This window comes from Hylobates moloch, unplaced genomic scaffold, assembly GCF_009828535.3.
Source record: "Hylobates moloch isolate HMO894 unplaced genomic scaffold, HMol_V3 SCAFFOLD_14, whole genome shotgun sequence".
Taxonomy (NCBI): domain Eukaryota; kingdom Metazoa; phylum Chordata; class Mammalia; order Primates; family Hylobatidae; genus Hylobates; species Hylobates moloch.
The window spans coordinates 13640883-13663976 of record NW_026652289.1 but is presented as its reverse complement, the minus strand read 5'-3'; the positions used below and the strand labels follow the sequence as shown (position 1 = coordinate 13663976).

Sequence of the window (23094 nt, the reverse complement as noted above, 5' to 3'; positions counted from 1 at the left end):
CTTCTGAGACTTTTGCTGAGGTTTTTGTTTTGCTTGTTTTTTTTAAACTGCTGCCGATCAAAGGGAAACAGACTGGGCATATCCGTGACTACCCCTCTCTTTTCTTCCTTCCATGAGAGACAAAGTCACTAGAAAAGCTAATGTGGTACCTACATACAACAAGATATCATTCAACCTCAGGAAGGAAAGATATTCTGACACATGCTACAACAACCGGGATGCACCCCGAGGTCATTATGCTAAGTGAAATAAGCCAATTAATCCTGTATGATTCCGCTGATAGGAGGTACCCAGAGAAGTCAAATCCATAACGACAGAAGTAGAATGGTGGCTGCCAGGGCTGGGGAGAGGTGGGGATGGGGAGTTGGTATTTAATGGGTACAGAGTTTCAGTTTAGCAAAATAAAAAGAGTTCTGTGGATACAAGGTGGTGATGGCTGCACAAGAATGTGAATGTACTTAATACCACTGAACTGTACACTTAGAAATGGTTAAAATGGGCCAGGCGCAGTGGCTCACACCTGTAATCCCAGCACTTTGGGAGGCTGAGGCGGGCGGATCTCTTGAGGTCAGGAGTTCGAGACCAGCCTGGCCAACATGGTGAAACCCCATCTCTACTAAAAATACAAAAATTAGCCAGGCATGGTGGCAGCACCTGTAGTCCCAGCTACCCAGGAGGATGAGGCAGGAGAATCGCTTGAATCCAGGAGGTGGAGGCTGCAGTGAGCCCAGATCATGCCACTGCACTCCAGCCTGGGCTACAGAGTGAAACTCTTGTCTCAAAAAAAAAAAAAAGTTAAAATGGTAAATTTTATGTTATGTATATTTTACCACAATAAAAATATTTATATATAAATTTGTGTATTTATATATACATACATACATGTGTATTCATATATACATATATACATATGCATATATACATATGTATATTTTACCATTATAAAATATTTTTAAAAAGAAAAATGATTTTTTCTTTTTGGATGTGTGTGTGTGTGTGTGTGTGTGTGTGTGTGTGATATCAGGTCCTTGAGGACTTGAAAAGCTCAAATCAGATTTGGCTGGCATTTCAGAGGAAAGCCAGGCCCCCAAAACTCAGGTGTGTCACAGAGGGCTCAGGGACAGGGATGCTGCTGAGCAGAGGAAAAGGATGAGGGAGTGAGCCTGGCCTAAGGAGGCCAACAGAGTGGGCCAGAGGTGGGGAGGGAAGGGGGTATTCAGAAACCAGGGTTGAGGAGAGTGTCCCAGCCAGTTCACAGGAAGAAGAAAAAAAATTCTGGTGGAAAAGCCATTCCAGTATCCCACTGGAGCAGCGGTCCCCACCCTTTTTGGCACCAGGGACCAGTTTCTTTCTCTTTTTTTTTTTTTTTTTTTGGAGATGGAGTTTTGTTCTGTCATCCAGGCTGGAGTGCAGCGGTGTGATCTTGGCTCACTGCAACCTCTGCTTCCTGGGTCCAAGCGATTCTCCTTCCTCGCCCAAGTAGTTAGGACTACAGGTGCCCGCCACCACCCCAGCTAATTTTGTATTTTTAGTTTTCACAATGTTGCCTAGGCTGGTCTTGAACTCCTGGTCTCAGGTGAGCCATCTGCCTCGGCCTCCCAAAGTGCTGGAATTACAGGCATGAGCCACCATGCCCGACATGGGGACCAGTTTTGCGTAAGACAATTTTTCCAAAGATGGGGGTTGGGGGATGGTTTGGGGATGATTCGAGCGCATTACATTTATTGTGCACTTTATTTCTGTTATTAATACATTGTAACATATAATGAAATAATTACACAACTCACTATAATGTAGAATTAGTGGGAGCCCTGAGCTTGTTTTCCTGCCACTAGATGGTCCCATCTGGGGGTGATGGGAGACAGTGACAGGTCATCAGGCATTAGATTCTTGTAAGGAGCATGCAACCTAGATCCCCCGCATGTGCGGTTCACAATAGGGTTCACATTCCCACGAGAATCTAATGCTGCCACTGATCTGACAGGAGGCAGAGGCCAGGCAGGAATGTGAGCCACGGGGAGCGGCTGTAAATACAGATGAAGCTTCTCTCACTTCTCTCACCAGTACGGTCCATGGCCCAGGGTCGGAGACACCTGCACTAGAAGATCAGGGCTGCTGTCACTCAGAGGAATAAGTTGGAAGCTGTTTCCACCTAAGAGTTCAAATTAAAACCAAACACGGTGGCTCACACCTGTAGTCCCAGCACTTTGGGAGGCCAAGGCAGGTGGATCAGCTCAGGAGCTGAGCTCAGCTTGAGTGCAGGAGTTTGAGATCAGCCTGGGCAACATAGCGAGACCTCATCTCTACTAAAAATTTTTTCAAAAAATTAGCCAGGAGTGGTGGTGTACGCCTGTGGTCCCAGCCACTCGGGAGGCTGAGACAGGAGGATTGCTTGAGCCCAGAAGGCTGAGACAGCAGTGAGCTGTGATTGTGCCATGGTACTTGAGCCTGGGCGACAGAGTGAGACTGTCTCAAAAACAAAAAAAACAAAAAACAAAATGTAAAAAATAAATTAAAACCAAACACTATCTTATACCCAATAAAAAATAATATGCAAAGTCCATAAAATGATTATATTTATTGTCATGGCTACCCATTTATGAAGCTTCTACTCTGACTGGCTCTTTTTTTTTTTTTTTTTTTTGAGATGGAGCCTCCCTCTGTCGCCCAGACTGGAGTGCAATGGCATGGTCTCGGCTCACTGCAACTTCCGCCTCTTAGGTTCAAGCAATTCTCCTGCCTCAGCCTCCCGAGTCGCTGGGACTACAGGCATGCACCATCATGCCCAGCTGATTTTTGTGTTTTTATTAGAGACAGGGTTTCACCGTGTTAGCCAGGCTAGTCTCAAACTCCTGACCTCAGGTGAGCCATCTGCCTTGACCTCCCAAAGTGCTGGGATTACAGGTGTGAGCCACCGCACCTGGTCCTGACTGGCTCTTTAGGCTCTAAACTCCACCACAATCCACAACACAAGTACCAGTCATGGCAGAGCTGGGATTTGCATCTTTGAGCTCTGACCACAGAGCCCACACCAATAACGACTGCCCTAAAGCATGACCAGGCAAGCTTGGTTTAGCAGAACCAGAGCTGCTGCTTTCCAACATTCTAGGGAGTTTCCTTCCTTTAGCACACTTTCCTTAATGACGGCAGAGCACTAGGTTGGAAGAGTGCCTGGTGCGCGGATGGAAGGCAAGAGCAGTAAGGAGGGTGGAGAGAGGGAGTAGGGGTTTCTGCCCTTTGTTCCCAGGTAGAGCCCAGGCTGGCCTGGCTCCCTGTACCATTTGCTGAAGGCAGCAGGTCACTGGCACCTCAGGGCTTCTGTTGAAACCAGCACCTTCCTGCCTCCCTCGATGGGGGAAAAGGCACCTGCTTTCTCCAGGATGGAAGCCACGGTGTCCTCCAGAAACTGAGTGTACCACTTAGAATGCTTGGGATTTCCCACACTGAAAAATTCCCTTTTTTTAAATTTTTTTTTAAATTTTTTGAGACTGAGTCTTGCTGTGTCATGCAGGCTGGAGTACAATGGCACAATCTCGGCTCACTGCAATCTCCACCTCCCAGGTTCAAGCGATTCTCCTTCCTCAGCCTCCCAAGTAGCCGGGACTACAGGCGCATGCAACTACTCCTGGCTAATTTTTGTATTTTTTTGTAGAGATGGGGTTTCCCAATGTCAGCCAGTCTGGTTTTGAACTCCTGACCTCAAGTGATCCTCCTGCGTTGGCCTAAAAGTGCTGGGATTACAGGCCTGAGCCACTGCATTCAGCCTTGAAAATTTCCTGTGAATGTGAATTCAGTCATTCACAACGCTTCAAAAACTTCCAATGGTTTGCACGTGCTGCATCTTCTTTTACGAAGACAATGATTGACGTATAAACTGATAGCATACGCAAAAGGTAAGTGAGAATATATAATTAAGAAAACACTCAGGAATGAAAATGATCAGTATAGATTTAGCCTGATTTTTTCAAATCCTACATCTATTTTAAATAGGTTATGGGTTTTTAGAGCCAAAATGGATTTTAGCGTTCAGTCTTTTCATTTTGCAGATGTAAAAAAGAGAGATGCAGGCGGGTCAAGTGCCTCTGTGGGTTCCTCTGTCTTAGTGGCAGAGCTGGGACTTGACCTGAGGTCTCCTGAGTGGCTATTTGAATGTAAGTTGACACTACTGGATGAGATGCCTTTGACCTTGGATGGGCTGTCAGTACAGACATCAGTTGACTGCTGTGCACATATTCTTAAAGACCTCCTTCTGGCTGGGCACAGTAGCTCATGCCTGTAATCCCAGCACTTTGGGAGGCAGAGGCGGGCAGATCACGAGGTCAGGAGTTAGAGACCATCCTGACCAATATGGTGAAACTGTATCTCTACTAAAAATATAAAAATTAGCTGGGTGTGGTGGCACATGCCTGTAATCCCAGCTACTCAGGAGGCCGAGGCAGGAGAATCACATGAACCCAGGAAGTGGAGGTTGCAGTGAGCCGAGATCACACCACTGCACTCCAGCCTGGGTGACAGAGCGAGACTCCATCTCAAAAAACAAAACAAAACAAAACAAAAACCTTCTTCTGCAGGCTTTGGGGCCACACCTTCCCACACAACTTTTCTAGTGCATTGTGGCTTTTGCAGTCCTCACCAAGCAGGCTCCTTGCTATTGATGCGGCTCTGTGGTGCCAGCTCTAGAAACAAACCACCATTTGTTGCTTTCTAAAAAAAGCCTTTTAAGCTCCAGACGACATTCGGCCTCTCTCTCCTGAGCTGAAAGGTTAGTTTCTTTGAGGTTTCCAAATGGCAGCTTATGTCTTCTCAGAAGGGCTATAGCCCATCTGTTGGAAGCCAAAAACCTTACCTCAATGGCCCAGGTGAGAGGACACGGCTCAGGGTTGCAGTCTGAGTGCGAAGCACATAAACATCTCCCATAATAGGCTTGGTGGCCGGGCCCAGCGGCTCAAGCCTGAATCATGGCACTATGGGAGGCCGAGGCGGGTGGATCACCTGAGGTCAAGAGTTCAAGCCCAGCCCAGCCAACACGGTGAAACCCTGTCGCTACTAAAAATACAAAAGAAAAGAAGAAGAAGAAGAAAAATATTCGCTGGGTGTGGTGGTGCACACCTGTCATCCTAGCTACTTGGGAGGCTAAGTCAGGAGAATCGCTTGAACCTGGGAGGCAGAGATTGATTGCAGTGAGCCAAGATCGTGCCACTGCACTCCAGCCTGGGCAACAGAACAAGACTCCACCTAAAGAAAAAATAAATAGGCTTGGATGTGGCAGAGGGTGAGAGACAAGTAGCTAGGATCTCAAGGAAGAAGGAAAATAGAGATGTAACATGGAGCTGAAAAGGTGCAGGAATTGCTTTAAAAGAAAACAAAGAGACAGAAAGTAAGACCTGTAATTTACAACGTCCTGTAAAGGTTGCCTCTTGCACACATGGACTGAATGCTGTGACTACAGAGGCACTTTTCAAACTAGTACAAGTAGGAACAAGATTGTCCAGTGGTGTCATCTCTTAGAAAAGAACCCATTATTTTACCTCCACCTAATTGCTGTGCCTTTGCAGTGTAAGAGGGCTTCAAGTCTTGGTTTGGATGGTCAGTATGACTCTGTGCCCTCAGTCTCCCCATCTGAGAAATGAAGATTCCTGCTGTACCTGGGCCAGCTTCATATGACCTGAGCAATCACTCAGGGCCCTGTGTTCAAAGCATTAAACTATGCTTGGTTTAATGCTCTGCTATTATCATCCTGGAATTCTTAATAATCTTTGAACAAGGGGCCCCACATTTTCATTTTGCACTGGGCCAGTAAATGATGTAGTTAGCCTAGTTAGTACCTATCTCAAAGGGTTGTTGTGAGTATTAATACTTTGGAAACACTTTATTATTTGGCACACCAGTCATCATTCACTTTAATTCCAGCTCCCATAACTGTGTTGAATTACCAAGTGGCTATGACTGTTTTTATTATTCAAATTCCATCATAGTAGAAAGCATTTAAGGAAAACTGCCTCGGTGGAAAAATTATTTCCCTCCAGACCCCAGATTGATTTTACAGGGTTCATCCCTCTTTGAAACATATATTCCTTTTCCCACTTTTCGGTCCTATGAGTTGTTATACTGCCTCAGGGTTTAGGTATTTGACCTACAAAGCTCTGAGAAAAGTGTGGGGTCCAGAGAGAAAGATAACTGAGCAATTCAGTTTTCTTGCAAGATTCCAAAATTCTTAAAGAGATCAGATTAGGACCAAAATCTTCTGATTTAACAGTGAGGGGCTAAGGGACAAAACAGAGGGAAGCCAGGGAGACGTCCTTCAGACTCCTCTCATAGCCCACGACCGCCCGGTCGCATTGTGCTGTCCATCTGCTTTCTAAACATCCTTCCATTGTGGCCGCTTCTCCTCTTCTCTCTGGGTGTACAGCGAGCACAGCAGCCCAAGCACAGCCATAAACCCCTGACTGCACTCTCTCCCTCACCACAGCCATCTCCCCAGACCCACTTTTCTTTTTTGAGATGGAGTCTCGCTCTGTCTTGCCCAGGCTGGAATGCAGTGGTGCAACCTCGGCTCACTGCAGCCTCTGCATCCTGGGTTCAAGCAATACTCCTGCCTCAGCCTCCTGAGTAGGTGGGACTACAAGCGTGTGCTGCCATACCTGGCTAATTTTGTAGTTTTAGTAGAGATAGGGTTTCACCATGTGGGTCAGGCTGGTCTTGAACTCCTGACCTCAAATTATACGCCTGCCTCGGCCTCCCAAAGTGCTGGGATTACAGATGTGAGCCACCATGCCCAGTCAGCACAGACCCACTTTTGTTGTTGTTGTTTGATTTTTTAAAACGGCTTTATTGAGATATAATTCACATCCCATCCTATTCACCCATTTAAAGTGTGCCACTCAAAGATTTCTGATATATGACATTATTAATTTTTTAAAGTCATGCTAAATATATATAAAATAAAATTTGCCATTTTAACCATTTTAAGGGTATAATTCAGTGGCATTAATTGCATTCAAAGTGTTGTACAGCCATCACCATTATTTCCAGAACTTTTTCACCACTCCAAACAAAAACTCAGTACCCATTAAGCAATAACTCTCCATCCCTCTCCCCCTCAGCTCCTGGTAACCTCAATTCTACTTTCTTTCTCTATGAATTTGTCTATTCTAGATATTTCATGTAAGTGAAATCATAGGATATTTGTCCTTTTGTGTCCAGTTTATATCACTTAGCATAATGTCTTCAAGGTTCATCATGTTTTAGCATGTATCAGAACTTCATTCCCCTTTATGGTTGACTAACATTCCATTTTTTAAAATTTAAATTAAATTTTTTTTATTTTTTAAGAGAAGGTCTTGCTCTGTCACCCAGGCTGGAATGCAGTGGCGAAATCTTGGCTCACTGCAACCTCCGCCTCCTGGGTTCAAGCGATTCTCCTGCCTCAGCCTCACGGGTAGCTAAGACTGCAGGCGCATACGACCACGCCTGGCTAATTTTTGTATCATTAGTAGAGACGGGATTTTGCCATGTTGGCCAGGCTGGTCTCGAACTCCTCACCTCAAGTGATCCACCCGCCTTGGCCTCTCAAAGTGCTGGGATTACAGGCATGAGCCACTGCATCCGGCCACATTCCATATTTTGTTTATCCATTCATGAGCTGAGGTTGTTCCATCTGTCAGCTCTTCTAAATAATGCTGCAAGGAATATTGGTGCATAAGTATCTGTTTGAGTCTCTGCTTTCAGTTATTTGGCATATGTACTTCCAGGGCCTGCTTTTGACTCCTCCAGTGCATTTGCACTCAGCAGCTGAGAAGGACTTTTTACCAACACACATCCAATCACATCACTTTCGTACTTACAGTTCTTTGCTGGCTTAAGATAAAAGATGGAAATGCTCACCAAAGTCTCCAGGGCCCTGAGCTCTGGCCTGCCGACCTCCAAGTCCCCTGGCTCTTCCCTTTGCTCTGCTCCAGCTGTCTAGACTTTTCTCCATCCTTCAAGACAGCCATGCTCCTTTTGGATTTCAACATGCTGGTCCCTTTTTCTAAAATGTTCATCCTCCCGCAACACCCGGGTTTTGCTAGTTTTTGCTTGGCCAGTTCATCCTCTATCTTTCTCATCCATCTTGCCTTAAAATGCTCCTGAATGTCTCCCTTCCTCCCTCCGGCTCAGCTCCTTCATTCCTCGCTTCTGCTCCCGTGGTTCCTGTCCGTTCACAGGGGATTATTTTCCAATGTCTGTCTTTCCTGCTGTAATAATAACTGTACGCATTCATCCACTGGAGTTGCTTCCATCTTTTGGCCATCATAAATAATGCTGCAATGAATACTGGTGTGCAAGTATGTTTGAGTCTCTGCTTTACCAGATAAGAAAGCCTGGGGATGCTGTCACAGTAACAGTGCCCACTTAGACATTTGGAAGCCAGTGCAGACCCACAGGGCAGCGCTGCCCACTCCCAGGACTCGGGAGCATGGCTGCCTCCCTGTGCCAACACTGTTAGTCACTAGCACAGAACCTGGCACACGTTGGTACCAATTCATATCTAAACTGGATGAATGAACAGACAGAATGGAAAGTACAGGAGGGACCCGAGTTTTGAACAAACATTACTTACCCTGTGGCTCCTAGTGCTGGGCATCCTTACCCACACTCCCAGCCTGTTTCCCTAACCTAGAGCGCGCACACTAATATTTATGTTCAAAAGTTATTGGGGAGGTTGAGTTTTTATTTAATATTTTAATGTATATTTTAAAAATCATTATGCCAGGCAGACTGGGCCTCACTTGATAAACACTGATGTTTAGCATTTAACACACCTTTCCCCAGACTGGAAGAAGGGGCCAAGATCCCAATTCGGTGACCCAGCCCCTGCTGGAGTACTGGGTGGTATCTAATGCCATCCACCCTTCCGGGATCTTTACGGCCCACCTCTGAGTGGGTCCCAGGGGGACCCTCAGCCGCATTTTCTTCCTGCAGGCGTCCCTGCACACTCTGGGGCGTTCGCAGCTCTGTAGCCCGCCCGGCAGTGCGTCCGGCCCCGCCCTGGGCTTCATTATCCACGTTTCCGCGTCACGCCCGCCGCGAACTTGGCAGGCCCTCCCGCGGGGTTCGGGAACACTGTGTGCCTAGCGCCCGCCCTCCTCCCTCCCGCCGGCCCCGCGCGGTCCGTAGGGTTTGGGTCGCCGGACCCCAGGTACCCGCACCCGGCAAGCAGCCACGGAGCCCCTCGCGCACTTGTCCTCGATACCCTTGAGTTGGGGCTACGCAGGCCACTCCTAGGCCACTGGCTTGGCGTCCAAACGTGGGTCACCCCGCGCACAGTCTAGAGGTTCAGAAAGATGCTGTGGCCCACTTTAAAACAAAGCCCAATTATTAGCGCTCGGAGGCTGTTTGCGCCGGTGCAGTGTCAGATCCCCCAGCGCTGCGGACAACCAGTACCCAAAGGAAGCCGAGCTGGAGCTAAAGATCCCGGCTCCGGAGCCATCTGACCGGTTTTGAGACCTCCAGCTCGTCGCCGTCCTGGCTGAGAGAGCTTGGGCACGGCGCCGGGGCTCAGTCTCCTCTTCTGTGAAATGGCGATAACTGTATGTGCCAGGTGACTGCACGTGGCGCGCGGCGGGTGGCGGGGATGGCAGCGGTGCGATCCCACGCCTCCAGGACCCCACCTTCCCGCGGCCCCCGATGGGCCCCGCCCCGGGGGCGCCCCAGCTGCACGCGCGGCGCTGGCTCCAAAGTGCGTCACGGGCACCGGCCGCGCTCCTTCTGCCGCCAGGGCGAGGCTGGCACCCGGCCAGCGCGGGCAGGGCCACGGGTGCCCGGCTGTTTCCCGGGAGTGGAAGGCGCTCAAGGTGCGCGGCCCAGGACGCGCTACTGGGGGCGCCCTCCGCGGCGGGCAGCGCGCCAGGGATCGGCCTGGGCAGCCGCGGGGCGCGCGAAGGCTGCGCTTTCCCTACGGCCCCCCTCGCTTCCTCCGGCACGGCGGCAGCGGAGATTTCCTCTCGGGGAAACTACGCGGATCCTTTTCGGGGATCCTCGCCCCGCCCCAGTTCTCCGCCCCCTCCCCTTTGCTGGGGCGCCTGGGCTGGCCCGCGCAGGGGAGGAGGCTCTGGCAGCCTGCGCAGGGAGGCGGCGGGGGGCCGCGGAGCCGCTGGCCATCGATTCTCCCCGCCATGTGACGCCGTCCTTAGCCCTGCGACCCCCAGCGCGTCCCGGGCCTGCGCCCCCGCCCCGCCCCGCCGCGCAGCGCACCATGCTTCTGCCGGGACCCGCACGCCAGCCGCAGACGCCCCAGCCCGCGCAGCATCCCGGCCTCCGCCGGCAGGTAGAACCGCCGGGGCAGCTCCTGCGCCTCTTCTACTGCACTGTCCTGGTCTGCTCCAAAGAGATCTCAGCGCTCACCGACTTCTCTGGTAAGAGCGCCCTCCCTGGCTGTGCGCCCCCGGCACCGCGGAGCGCCCAGGTGAGCCCTCGACTGGGGGCAGCCGCCCCAGCGGACACGGCCGGGTAGGATTAAAGTTGAGGCGTGCTCACAGACACTTGTCTTGTCTGGTGTGAGCCCTTGGCATATAGGTGGCTGCGAGTGAAGTGGCGACAGGGGACTGCCACTCCCAAGAAGGAAGGGTGTGTAATGTATTTAGAGTTTCTCGCCCTGCTGTTGACCTCGTCAATTTCCTAGCACTAGGGAGCTGGTCCTGACCCACGCTCGCTCGTTCTATGGAGGCTCCTTAAACTGAGCCCCGTGCCGCGCCCAGCGCTGTAAAATACACGTGTTGTGGTCGGAGGCGTTGCGCCGGGTTTGTCACCCGCGTAGCCCGTTTGCCCATGTAAGGAGACTAGCCCAGGAGACACTTGACCTCGAATCCACATTGGCAGGTAGAAAGGGAAGCCCGTGGGGACTGGAGGTCTGGTGGAAAGGCAGTGAGGGATGAGGAGATACTTAGATAAGAGAGAGGAGCCTGTCTGCCAAAGTGTACCAGGGTCCTCCCTCTCCAATTCCAGTTTCCTTCACAGAAAATAATGACTTCCTACTCTCGAATAAACTAGGAGGCTTTTCTTTTGGGGAATTGTGATCCAGGCTCTCGCAGCGGATCTCAGATAGTTTTGAGCTTACAGGTGTGACTCCCCAAAGTGAAAGGGATTTCTAGGTTGACGATAGCCATAGGAGCACATGCTTAAGTTAGCCCTGCAATTGCTTAAGGTAACAGATGTCCTTGCCGCTGAAGCAGATCTGGATCTCCCTCTGGCAAGGCTGGAGGCCTTCAGCATTCCCCAGCCCAGCTTAGAGAGCAGCTCTGAGCCCCATACTCCTCCTTCTCCAGGGATCTTCTGCCAAGTTCAGGCTTTGCACAGTCAGTCCCTATCGGGTCCTGCAGTGCAGTCTTTTGCAACATAATGGTGGTAAAGGGAGTCCTCCTCAGTCCTGTTTGTGTAGTAGGCTAGTACATAGCAAAGAACAAGGGCAAACCAGAAGTTGAATTGGGGTTCTAGTTTACTTACAGAGAATGTCATTGTTAGTGGAGAGCCCTTAGGTCAGAGGTTCTTTGCTCTGAATATGTAATATCAAGGCAATATTCCTACCTAGCAAAGGAAGCCAAGATATGCCTGTTTGGCAAGCCACCCATGGCCCTTAAAATCAAGCATCCCAGGATCAGAAATCTGTGGTAAGAGTTCTGGGGAAATGCATCAGACTTTTCAAGTGCTATTAACTTTTTTTTTTTTTTTTTGGTACTACTAGAACTTTCTTGGCTGCTAGAAAAGCTCTGTATTAGCTGATTTGAGAGCTATGGAAAGTAGTTCTGAGTTCAGCCACCATCTAGCTCTGAATTCTAAGGAAATAATTGAAAACTGACAAGCCTTTTTGTGTGTGTGACATCATTGCAACTGAACAAATATTGCTTTAGGCAAATTGCAGTGTAACCATTAGATTGTTTTCACAGATTATAGACACTTAAGAGTTTTGTTGCTATAGCGAAGCAGTTGCAATACTTGTAACAGTCTATAGATTACCACCCAAGTTTGGAATTGTCTGTATCTAGCAACTGTTACATACAGTGGAGTTGAGCTATCAACTCCTTAGTAAAATGAATGATTTGATACACGTTATTCTAAATAGTATAAACGATAAAAGGCATTTCCTTCTGCTTTCCATGTGAACCTGAATTCCAGGGTTTCAAACTCCCTGAGCCAGCAGTAGGTGGTGATATTGCCACCCACAACCAGCCCCCGTTTTTCCTCTCATCAGTGATGCTCTCCAGAGATCTGAAGATTAGGGAGAACATGTCAGAAGCCTTTTGGGGAGAAGAAAAGAAATATAATGTCCTCCCAAACCACGGATGCACTTAAGTTTAAACCTTAATTCTATATCATGTGCGGTCGGGGAAATATTAGAAAAATCTCAGGGAGAAAGAAAGATCATCTTCCAAAGTTGGCTCATTTGACTTGGATTTTAGCTGCCCTCCCTCTGCAAATTCCTAAGCTCCAAAGATGACCATCTTATTGTTCGGTTCAGTGTTTCAGCTGACGCGAACCCCATGTGGCCTCAAAGCCTGCCGCCTGTGTTCCTGGGACAGTCGGTCCTGTTCCTTTTTATGAACTTGAAGGAGTGCATAGAAACCAAAACTGAGGCCTGGAAAGAGACAGTGGATCCTCCCCTGCAGAGCCTGATCACAATAACCAGGGCTAAAGAGCAGTGTTTGACAATGCAGATACTCGCCTGTTTTTCTAAATAAGGGGAACATCAAAAACTAGCAGAGGATAGAGGAAACTTGGGATCCCTCTGCCCTGTGAAGGAGGAGGGAGGATGGTGTATCCATGTGAAAGAAAGTGCCAGAATGTCAGGGGTCCCAGTCATTGTCTGTACAATATAGGCCCCTTTCTCCCCCCAGGAGATTAGCAGTGCAGAGTTTTGGAAAGTGCCTTAAGCCTTTCTCTTCTTTGCGGCTCTTCCTTGAGCCTTTTCCTGGGGCTGTCAGCTGGTGTAGTTTTCCTGGGTCATTGATTTTTTTTGCCCTCGGGGATTCCAGCATCGATCTCACTCTTAATAAGCCAGAGGCAGCATTGTGGCCCCCTCCTCCTCTCCGTCCATGCTCGTGACTTGTTCTAATCACCTCCAAGCCTGCTAGTAAACAGGCTCCCCAAACACCCCCTTCTCTCTCATCCCCAAAGATTTTGAGACGTCGCCAGCGGCCACTGGAAGGCTATCATCACTGCATTAAAAATGAATCCCAGCGAAGGCAAGAGAAGTTCATGCAAAATTAGTGCCTCTGATCCTTAATCTCATACTCAAATGTGCTTGGCTTTCATCCACTTTCCTCTTTGGGATAGAGTTCTGTTCATTTGACTGCATTCTCAAATTGAGGATTTGGCTTGAGACGTCTAAATTCATCATCGACTTAAAAAACAAAACAAACCCCAGAAGTATAATGTTATGCCCATCGTCTTTGTTCAGAGAACAAGACAGGGAGCTGGAGCTTGAGGATGAGTGCTGAGAGGAGGGAGGGGTGCCCTCTTGAGTAGCAGCCATAAAAAGCAAGGGATCCTCTACATTTTTGCCTTAAAGAGTGGTGTTTCAGTGTGTCTCTTGTATGTAGTTTGTGATGGTCCCTCAGTACTTACTGTTTTGTGTGTGTGTGTGTGCTTCTAATTTGTGTTGTTTCTCTGCTGAAGGCAAGCTAGGTCTTCTCTTTCCTCCATACTTCTTTCCTTTCTCTCCTTTTCTTTTTCTTTTTTTTTTTTTTCTTTTTGAGACGCATTTTCACTCTGTTGCCCAGGCTGGAGTGCAGTGGTGCAATCTCGGCTCACTGCAACCTCTGCCTCCTAGGTTCAAGCAATTCTCCTGCCTCAGCCTCCCAAGTAGTTGGGGTTACGGGCACCCACCACCACACCCAGCTAATTTTTGTATTTTTAGTAGAGACAAGGTTTCACCATTCTGGCCAGGCTGGTCTCAAACTCTTGGCCTCAAGTGATCCACCCGCCTTGGCCTCCCAATGTGCTGGGATTATAGGCATGAGCCACTGTACCCCGCATCTCCTTTTCTTTTTCTTTTGTTCCCTTTTTTTCTCCAAGAAGTTCAAAGTGATTGATGGGCTTCTAGGTAGAGGTGGGGAGGAAGGAAGGGAAGGGAGGGAAGGAAAGGGTAGAAAGTTGTTCTAGTTCCCACGTGAATTCCTCAAGAACTCCTGCCCTTGGACAAAGTAGACATGACCATATGTTTCCACATTTGATTTTGCCCTAGGGCACATAGTGGTGAATGTGAGAAGTAGAAGCGACAGGGGATGGGAAACAAGGAGAGTGGGGCAGTCTTTAAGGCCTTCCTTGTACCCAAATGTCCTCAGACCTCAAATAAAGGTCACTCTATAATAGAAGTGTTGTTGTTGTTTTTTAATGGAGTCATGCTCTGCTGCCCGGGCCAGAGTGCAGTGGCTATTCACAGGTGCAGTTATAGTGCACTGCAGCCTCAAACTCCTGGCCTTAACGATCCTCCTCCCTCAGCCTCCTGAGTAGCTAGGATTACAGGTGTGCACCACCCCACCTGGCCTGGGCCAGTGTTCCAGTCCCTGCCATTGGTAGCCCAAGTGAGCATTAAGTGGTACTTGGTACCAGATTGTATGAGTTTGCTAGGGCTGCCATAACAATGTACTACAGACTGGGTGGCTTACACAAGGAACATTTATTTTATCACAGTTCTGGAGGCTAGAAGTTCAAGATGAAGGTCTTGGCAGAGTTGCTTTCTTCTGAGGCCTGTCTCCTTGGCTTGTAAATGGCATCTCCCTGCTATATCTTCACATGGTCTTCCCTCCATGTGTGTCTGTGCCCTAACCTCCTCTTCTTATAGGGACATCAGTCATATTGGACTAGACTCCTTCAAATGATCTCATTTTAATGTAGTCACCTATTTAAAGGCCCTGTCTCCAAATACTATCATAGTCTGAAGTTCTAGAGATTAGACTCCAATGCTTGAATTTTAGTGGGATGAAGTTCAGCCAAAACTTAGATCATTTGCAGCCCAATAAATAAACCTGACTGGTAGCTCTTTATTTCATTGGCCAGGAATTCCAGGGTATAGAAATATGGTAATTCAATTGATCCCGGGGGCCTCGAGGTGGGAACTCAGTATTGATGGACACAGTTGTTCATTTTGGAGAGGTTGAACCTTGTTATTTGCTTTCAGATAAGCATTGGGTCTCAGCCCTGGCAGCACAATAAAATCTCCTGGGGAGACTAAAAAAAAAAAATCTATGGACATTCAGGCTGCACCCCAAGACTTCTGATGTAATTGGCCCTGGAAGAGCCAGTCGCTGATCTCTTTTTAAAAGCTCCCCAGGCAATTCTAACATGCAGCTAGAGTTGAGGACCACATCTCCGGAGTTCAGAGGGGAGGGTGACCTCGTGCCCGTGCATCAGGTCATCCAAGGGCACAGAGTGTGGCTGGGTGTCCCCTTCACCCCCTACCCTAGGGCTCATCACCAGGGAGACCAGGACTGTATTTCCCCAGCGTATCAGCACCTCGCAACACAGACACCTGTGCATGCACAGCCATGCAAACACACGCATGCACACACCCTTCCCTCTGCATTTTATTATGCCTCAGTCACATCATCCTTTTTATTGAAGATTTATCTTTACTTTAAAAAAATTTATGGAGTGAAAAGCTAGCTCGTAACTAAAGAAAAACAAACCAAATGTCCGAAGGAGTTGTCTAGAGGCCACAGGAGAAGAGAGATGAATAGCCAGTGTCTGAATCTGCTCATCTGTTTCCATGGAAAGTGACTACATCTGAAAAGTTTTCTGCCGGCTCTTTTTATGGCAGAGAAGAGTCTCGGCCCACAAGTGGTCCCTGTTATTGATGGCTTTGGTCTCCCAGGTGCTTTATTGGAAAGGGGAGCCTAGCAGCAGTTTCAGGGAAGAAACAGAAAGGAAGAGGGTAAAAGTTAATTGAACTCAGTTTTATCTGATTTCATCCTCATAGCAACTCTATGAGATCAGGACCGGTCTCATTTGCAGATGAGAACTCAGCCTCAGAGAGGGTAACAAACTCGCCCAAGACCACCCAGCTAGGGAGCAGAGCTGAGGCAGGCTCCAGCGCCAGGGCTGGCCGGAGTACAGGGATGGGGCCAGGCTGGGGACTTCGCCTGCAAGGGTGCTGGGGGTAGGGAGGAGCAAGGCCAGAAAAAAAAGTACCACAATTTGCCTAACCTTTCTTGATAGTTCATGGGGTGATTGCTGCCATTTCGGTTGCCTTCTGAATAGACTGGCTTTTCCTACCCTTCCATCAGCATCATTTCATCACAGTCCTACCAAAGTGGGTGCACTCACAAAGTGGTCCAGTGGGGTAGGAAAAAAATGTCAGAACTTCTGTGCTTGCCTGTTGATTTTTCCATCTTAACAAAAAAAGGAGTTAAGTTTTGCTTATAATTAACATATAAATTGACAGAACAACATGTAATTTATAAATAAGTGTGCATATATTGGAGGTGTGTTCTCAAAATATTTCTGTTCATAATGTTTTTTATAATTTTTTCTGCCAGTAATAATAATTATTTTTTAAAACTTTTATTTTAGATTTGGGGGTATATGGGAAGGTTTGTTGCATAGATGAGTTCATGAGTTAAAAAAATTTGGAGGTCACTGATCTTCACAGCCATCCTGTTGGCTTAATATCTTTAAAATTCTTAGTGAGGCACCACTTTGAGGGTAATGTACTGTGAGAGAACAATTGCTCCTTTGTTACCCACCCCTATTGCCTGACTTGCCTACTGCTCTCCCCAGCTCCACAGCTGCTAATAAAATTTAGAGGCAGGATTTGAACCCAGTACCTATCGGGTTTTAAATATCCATACTGATGGCCGGGCACTGTGGCTCACGCTTGTAATCCCAACACTTTGGGAGGCAGAGGCAGGTGAATCATTTGATGTCAGGAGTTCGAGACCAGCCTGGCCAAAATGGTGAAACCCCATCTGTACTAAAAATACAAAAATTAGCTAGGCATAGTGGCGTGCTCCTGTAATCCCAGCTACTTGGAAGACTGAGGCAGGGGAATCACTTGAACCCAGGAGATGAAGGTTGCGGTGAGCCGAAATCGCACCTCTGCACTTCAGCCTGGGTGACAGAGTGAGATCCTGTAAAAACAAAAACAAACAAAAAACAAAAACAAACAAACAAAAAAACATACTGTCACTGAAGCTGAGCAATGGACCAAGAAGGTGGGAGCAGGCATGGGGGCTGGGGGGAGGTCTGAAGTTTATGATACTTTGTCACTATTTTAATGAGGCTGGTATATTTGTATCCTTCTGTAAGGAAATGGTTTCTTATAATAACATAAATCCTAAATCCTAGAGTCACGAAGATTTTAGTACTGGAAAGAGAATCTCGGATTGGAAAGGCAGCTGACCAAGTGATTCTGGTGTCTTCTGAGTTTCCCCTTGCCCCTTGGGGTATCTCGTTCTGCCACCCCTTTAGTTGGCTCCCGTGTGTGCACTACCGGCTTAACAAAGGCAGTAACTTCTTTACTTGGTTTCCGTCAGCATGAGTAAAAAAGTTGGTGAGTTAAAAATACTTTTAGGGTTTTAAAAAATTTTTACAGCCCGGCCCGTATGGTGAAACCCTGTCTCTACTTAAAATACAAAAATTAGCCGGGCATGGTGGTGGGCGCCTGTAATCCCAGCTACTCGGGAGGCTGAGGCAGGAGAATTGCTTGAGCCTGGGAAGCGGAGGTTGCAGTGAGCCAAGATCATGCCACTGCACTCCAGTCTGGGCAATAGAGCGAGACCCTGTCTCAAGAAAAAAAAAATATTTTTTACTTTTGAGATAGGGTCTTGCTCCGTCACCCAGGCTGGAATACAGTGGTGCAATCATGGCTCACTGCAGCCTCAACCTCTGGGGCTCAAGCCATCCTCCCACCTCAGCACCCCCTAGCAGCTGGGACTATAGTCACAGGCCACCAGGCCTAGCTAATTTTTTTGGCATTTTTTTGTAGAGACAGGGTCTCACTATGTTGCCCAGGCTGGTCTCAAACTCCTGGACTCAAGAGAGCCACCTGCCCTGGTCTCCCAAAGTGCTGGGATTACAGGTGTGAGCCACTGCACTTGGCCCTAAAAATAATTTATTAAGCACGTAAAGCACTCTATGCCAGACACTGTTCAAAGAACTTCATATTAACTCATTTAATCCTCCCAATTGTAGCTATAAAGGAGACGCTAGTATAAAAAGTTCAAGAACCTGAGGCAAAGAGCGGTTTAGTAACTTTTGGGGATTTGAATCCAGGTAGCCCTTCTAATACCAAGGGAAGAAAACAAAATAAATTACATGTGGTTTAAAGCAGTGGCACTTCTGTCATGTTTATCTCTTCATTTACTAGAGCCAAATCTTTCCCGGGACTTAAGTTGGTAATGTCCATTCCTTGTCCTGTTTAAAGATAGTACCATCTAGCTTCAAAGAACTGATCATAGAATTGGGTCTGTAATTTGTTTCTGGAAATTGGTGTTCTGAAACTATTTCCCCAACAAAACACCTAGAAATGCTGAATAAAATATAAGAAACATCTTTTAATGCATGAATGAGTGGTGAGTGGTTAAATATAAGAAATATCCAGGAAACAAAAATGAAGAGAGAATAGAGAACTAGAGATGATAGCTGGTGCTAACCCTATGGCTACGTTGGAGTTGCTTGATGGTCTTGACAATGAAGATTTAACAGGTGCCTGAGTGCAGGCGATAAGGCGTTAGACCACTGTAAAGTGAGGAATTAGAATAAAGACCTCTATATAAAGCCAGGACCTTGGAAGCCTAAACCTCATTAAAAGGTGGATGAAAACAAATCAGCCTTCTTGTAAAGAAAGATGACAAGGAAACTTGTCATAGCCTAGGTTCAGGATTGGAGAAAAAAATAATGTCTCTTGAGATGGTGTAATCAAAATTCTGCCTTTTGGGGAGTCTGGGTTTTGAATTCATATTACCTTTACTGGGAAACCCAAGCTGAGAAACTAACAAAGTTGTCTCATGATACCTGGCAAAAACAAACACACAGATACTGCCTGCATGGGAATATCATCAATATAGGCCCATCTATAGATTCCTATAGCTGAAATGCTGCTGATTATGATCACACAATTCAAAATTACATTATATGAGCAGTAGTCAGCAGCAATGACATGGTTCTTAAGTAATAAAAGAGAGAATCTAGGGCTGGGCATGGTGGCTCATGCCTGTAATCCCAGCACTTTGGGAGGCCGAGCTGGGTGGATCACCTGAGGTCAGGAGTTCAAGACCAGGCTGGCCAACATGGCGAAGCCCTGTCTCTACTAAAAAATAAAAAATTGGCTGGGCGTGGTGGTAGGTGCCTGTAATCCCAGCTACTTGGAAGGGTGAGACATGAGAATCACTGGAACCTGGGGGGTGGAGGTTGCAGTGAGCTGAGACTGTGACACTGCACTCCAGCCTGGGCAACAGAGCAAATTTCTAAAAAGAAATTTAAGAAGGAATGTAAAACATGAGAAAGGAACAAAAGGCTATCGAGAAAAAACAGGTGTATTTGTAAAAGAATCAAATATATCTACTAACACGAAAAATATATTCATGGACATGAAAAGCCTGACGGGTAGGTTGAAGAGCAGATTAGGTATAGCTGAAGAGAGAAACAATGAGGTGGAAAAAAAAGCTGGAGAAATTATCCAGAATGAAGCAAAACAGGTAAACATATGGAAAACATGGAAGAAAAGTCATAAGACATGGAGGATGGAATGATGGTTGAATATATATCTGATCAGTATTCCAGAAAAAGAAAGTAGGGAAAAGGAGAGAGAGGCACCACTCAAAGTGATGGAGTCCTAGGATTAATTTTTAAGGATTGATGAAAGATTCAGAGTTAAGCATTCCAAGGAAGATAAATAAAATAAATTTATACCTGAATGTGTCATACTGAAATTATAAAATACTAAAGACAAAGTGACAGTCTTAAAAGCAATCAGTTAGTAAAGGAAATGTTATCTATAAAGTCTTTGGAACAAAAACAGTGGGAGCCATAGACAGTGAAATATTTTCCAGGTTCTGAGAAACAAACAAACAAAAAACAACCATCGGTCCTGAATTATATACCCAGCTTAACTGCTTTTCAAGAGGGTGTGAAGTAAAGACAAATTTACCGCTAATGAATCTTTACTAAAAGAACTACTAAAGGGGTCAGGCGCAGTGGCTCACCTCTGTAATCCCAGCACTTTGGGAGGCCGAGGCAGATCACTTGAGGTCAGGAGTTCGAGACCAGCCTGGCCAACTTGGTGAAACCCGTGTCTGTACTAAAAATACAAAAATTAGCTGGGCATGGTGGTGCGCATCTGTAATCCCAGCTACTCACGAGGCTGAGGCAGGAGAATCGCTTGAACATGGGAGGTGGAGGTTGCAGTGAGCCAAAATCGTGCCACTGCACTCCAGCCTGGGCAACAGAGTGAGACTCTGTCTCAAAAAAAAAAAAAAAAAAATGGTGGACAAAGAAATAGTACAACTTTGAATGTACTTTATCCACATTCCTTGCTCTGTCTTCCTGCTGAGGGAGTATAATCTTTTTATATTGAGAGAGATGTTCTGTAATATATTTCACTCTTTTGATGGCAAAAGTCATGAGACACTTTCTCGTCCCACTTGAGCTCTTCCAAGGACTATAATTTTCACCCTGAGATACTCAAGGCTCCTCCACAGGTGAGCCTCAGTTTCATGGTGACCACACACTAGAAATTCTGTAGGGAAGAATGGGAAACAGTCTAAAGCCTCTCAGGTACCAGATGCTGTGCTAGATATGGTACAACCTACTCCAAAAAATCATTCCTTTCCTGGGGGAGCTTGCTTTTTAGTGGGTTCATGGACACACACATTACAGAGGAGTTTGAGGGATGAGCAATCGATTTGGCAGGTCACATTCTCCAAAAACTAGTAAGCAAACCACAGAGCTTGGAACTGAGTTTTTAGAAGTATGTCCACAGACCTACTACATGACTCTGGCTATGCATAGATTTTACATTTCCTTACATGAATTTCTCACCCTTATGTTCTCTCCGACACCTGTATCATTTGCTCACTCAAGCCTCTGGAAATGAATTTCTCCTGCACTAACAAGTTAGAGAATGAAACGATGCTTGGATGAAGTGATGCTTAGGGTTCGTTTCAATCTGAGAGCCAAGTTTTCCACACACAGAAAACCAGGCAACATTAAAATTCAAAACTCAGGCCCCGGAGTCTGAAATGTATGTTTGCGAACAGTCTGATTTCATGTCTGCCTCTGATGCCCTGTGAATACAAATCACCTCATTTGGGGCTGGAGGAGCAGAGAGGAAGAAACCTAAGAATGATCTCCAAAACAAATCTTTAATTCGGATGAGTATAATAGAGTGTAATCCCATTTCAAGTCTGTCAGCATTCCTTTGATGATTACAAATGAGTCCCTTTTCCCCTGCAATGTGGGGGAATAATCTGGATAAAATAACCCTTTTTGTCTGCAAAGGCCCATGCGATGCGTACTCGTGACAGCTTTCAGAGTAGTGTTTCAGAGTCTGAGAAGAGCACGCTGTGCTACCAAGTCATCTCCTTTCTTTCTCTTGACTTAGAAGATTTTTCACTCTTTTCATGTCCAGTGGCTTCTGAAATTCTCAGGCTTAGAAATCATAAATCATCGTACTGTACTGAGGAACAAGAGAGACCCAGGTCACCAGGTCCTTTTCCCTCCCTGCCTGCTCAACAGGAGACGACAGGTGGAAATGGGAATGTATGATCTTATCTAGAAGGCCAATTTGTACAGCTTTGGAGGGATATACTTGAAGAAATTCACACAATTTTACAGTCTCTTTTTCATTAAAAAAAAATGTACACTGAACCCAAGTTCAGGCTTACATGCCTCCCTTTGTCAATTTCCTTGTAAAATTAAGGGATAGTCATTTTAAACACTTTGTTCTATTATCTGAGACCTGAATGCCTCAACACTCCTTCCAAAGCTAATGATGCAAAATGCTTTGTGGACAGGTCACCCTGGACACAAAGACTCAGAATGAAAAGAGGTCTTGAGAACCCCAGTGCTGTGGTCCCACGCTGTGGAACTGGTCACAGCAGGCTGTGGAGAACCACACAGAGCAGATCTTGTGGTCTTGCTTGTTCCGCTTTCAAGTGCAAAGGTGCCTCTCATCTGCTTTCCGTATTTTTTTTTATTTTAAGTTAGAATGTCCCAGGATGATGATGATGATGTGATGATGGTGATGATTGATGATGATTTCTGACAGAGTCTCATTCTGTTACCCACGCTGGAGTGTACTGGCATGATTGTGACTCACTGCAGCCTCAACCTTCTGGGCTCAACAGCTCCTCCTGCCTCAGCCTCCCAGGTAGCTGGGACTACACACCCCGCTAATTTTTAAAAGTATTTTGTAGGGTGGGTGCAGTGGCTCACACCTGTAATCCCAGCACTGTGGGAGGCTGAGGTGGGCAGATCACCTGAGGTCAGGAGTTCAAGACCAGCCTGGCAAACATGGTGAAATCCCGTCTCTACTAAAAAAAAAAAAAAAAAAATTAGCTGGGTGTGGTGGCATGCCCCTGTAAATCCCAGCTACTCAGTAGGCTGAGGTAGGAGAATCGCTTGAACCCGGGAGGCAGAGGTTATAGTGAGCCGAGATCATGCAACTGCACTGCAGCCTGGGAGACAGAGCAAGACTCCATCTCAAAAAAAGAAAAAAAAAAAGTATTTTGTAGAGACAGGGTCTTGCTAGATTGCCCAGGCTGGTCTCAAACTCCTAGCCTCAAGCGATTCTCCTGTCTCAGCCTCCCAAAGTGCTGGGATTACAGATAGGAGCCACTGTGCCTGGCCCAGGATTATTTTTTATTAGTGTTAGAGCTCTCAAAAACCATAAACTAAGGCTTTGAGGCAAAAGGTCTTTTCTTGTCTCAGATTTCTGTGTCTCTCCCTGGCTATTCAAGTCAAGGCAGGTTATTTGGGTTTGTCAACATTTGCCAAAAATGCTATATGGTCTTTACAGGGGACGGCGATCTTTACCCAGTGAACATTTTGCTTTTCCGAATGTTTAGTTGAAACCAGTGATTCTCAATCCAAGAGTGATTTTGTCCCTTGGGAATATCTGGC

General features: G+C 46.8%; 1 protein-coding gene across 3 annotated transcripts in view; it reads left to right on the top strand.

Moving 5' to 3' along the window:
* Window positions 1-8931: 8931 nt before the first annotated feature.
* EVA1C (eva-1 homolog C) overlaps window positions 8932-23094 on the top strand; it is a 112187-nt gene continuing 98024 nt past the window's right edge. For all 3 annotated transcript variants that reach the window (XM_032174533.2, XM_032174532.2, XM_032174534.2), the window contains exon 1: window positions 8932-10394. In XM_032174533.2, the coding sequence (XP_032030424.1) occupies window positions 9572-10394 (823 nt within the window). In that variant the 5' untranslated portion in view covers window positions 8932-9571. The remainder of the gene's footprint in view (window positions 10395-23094) is intronic.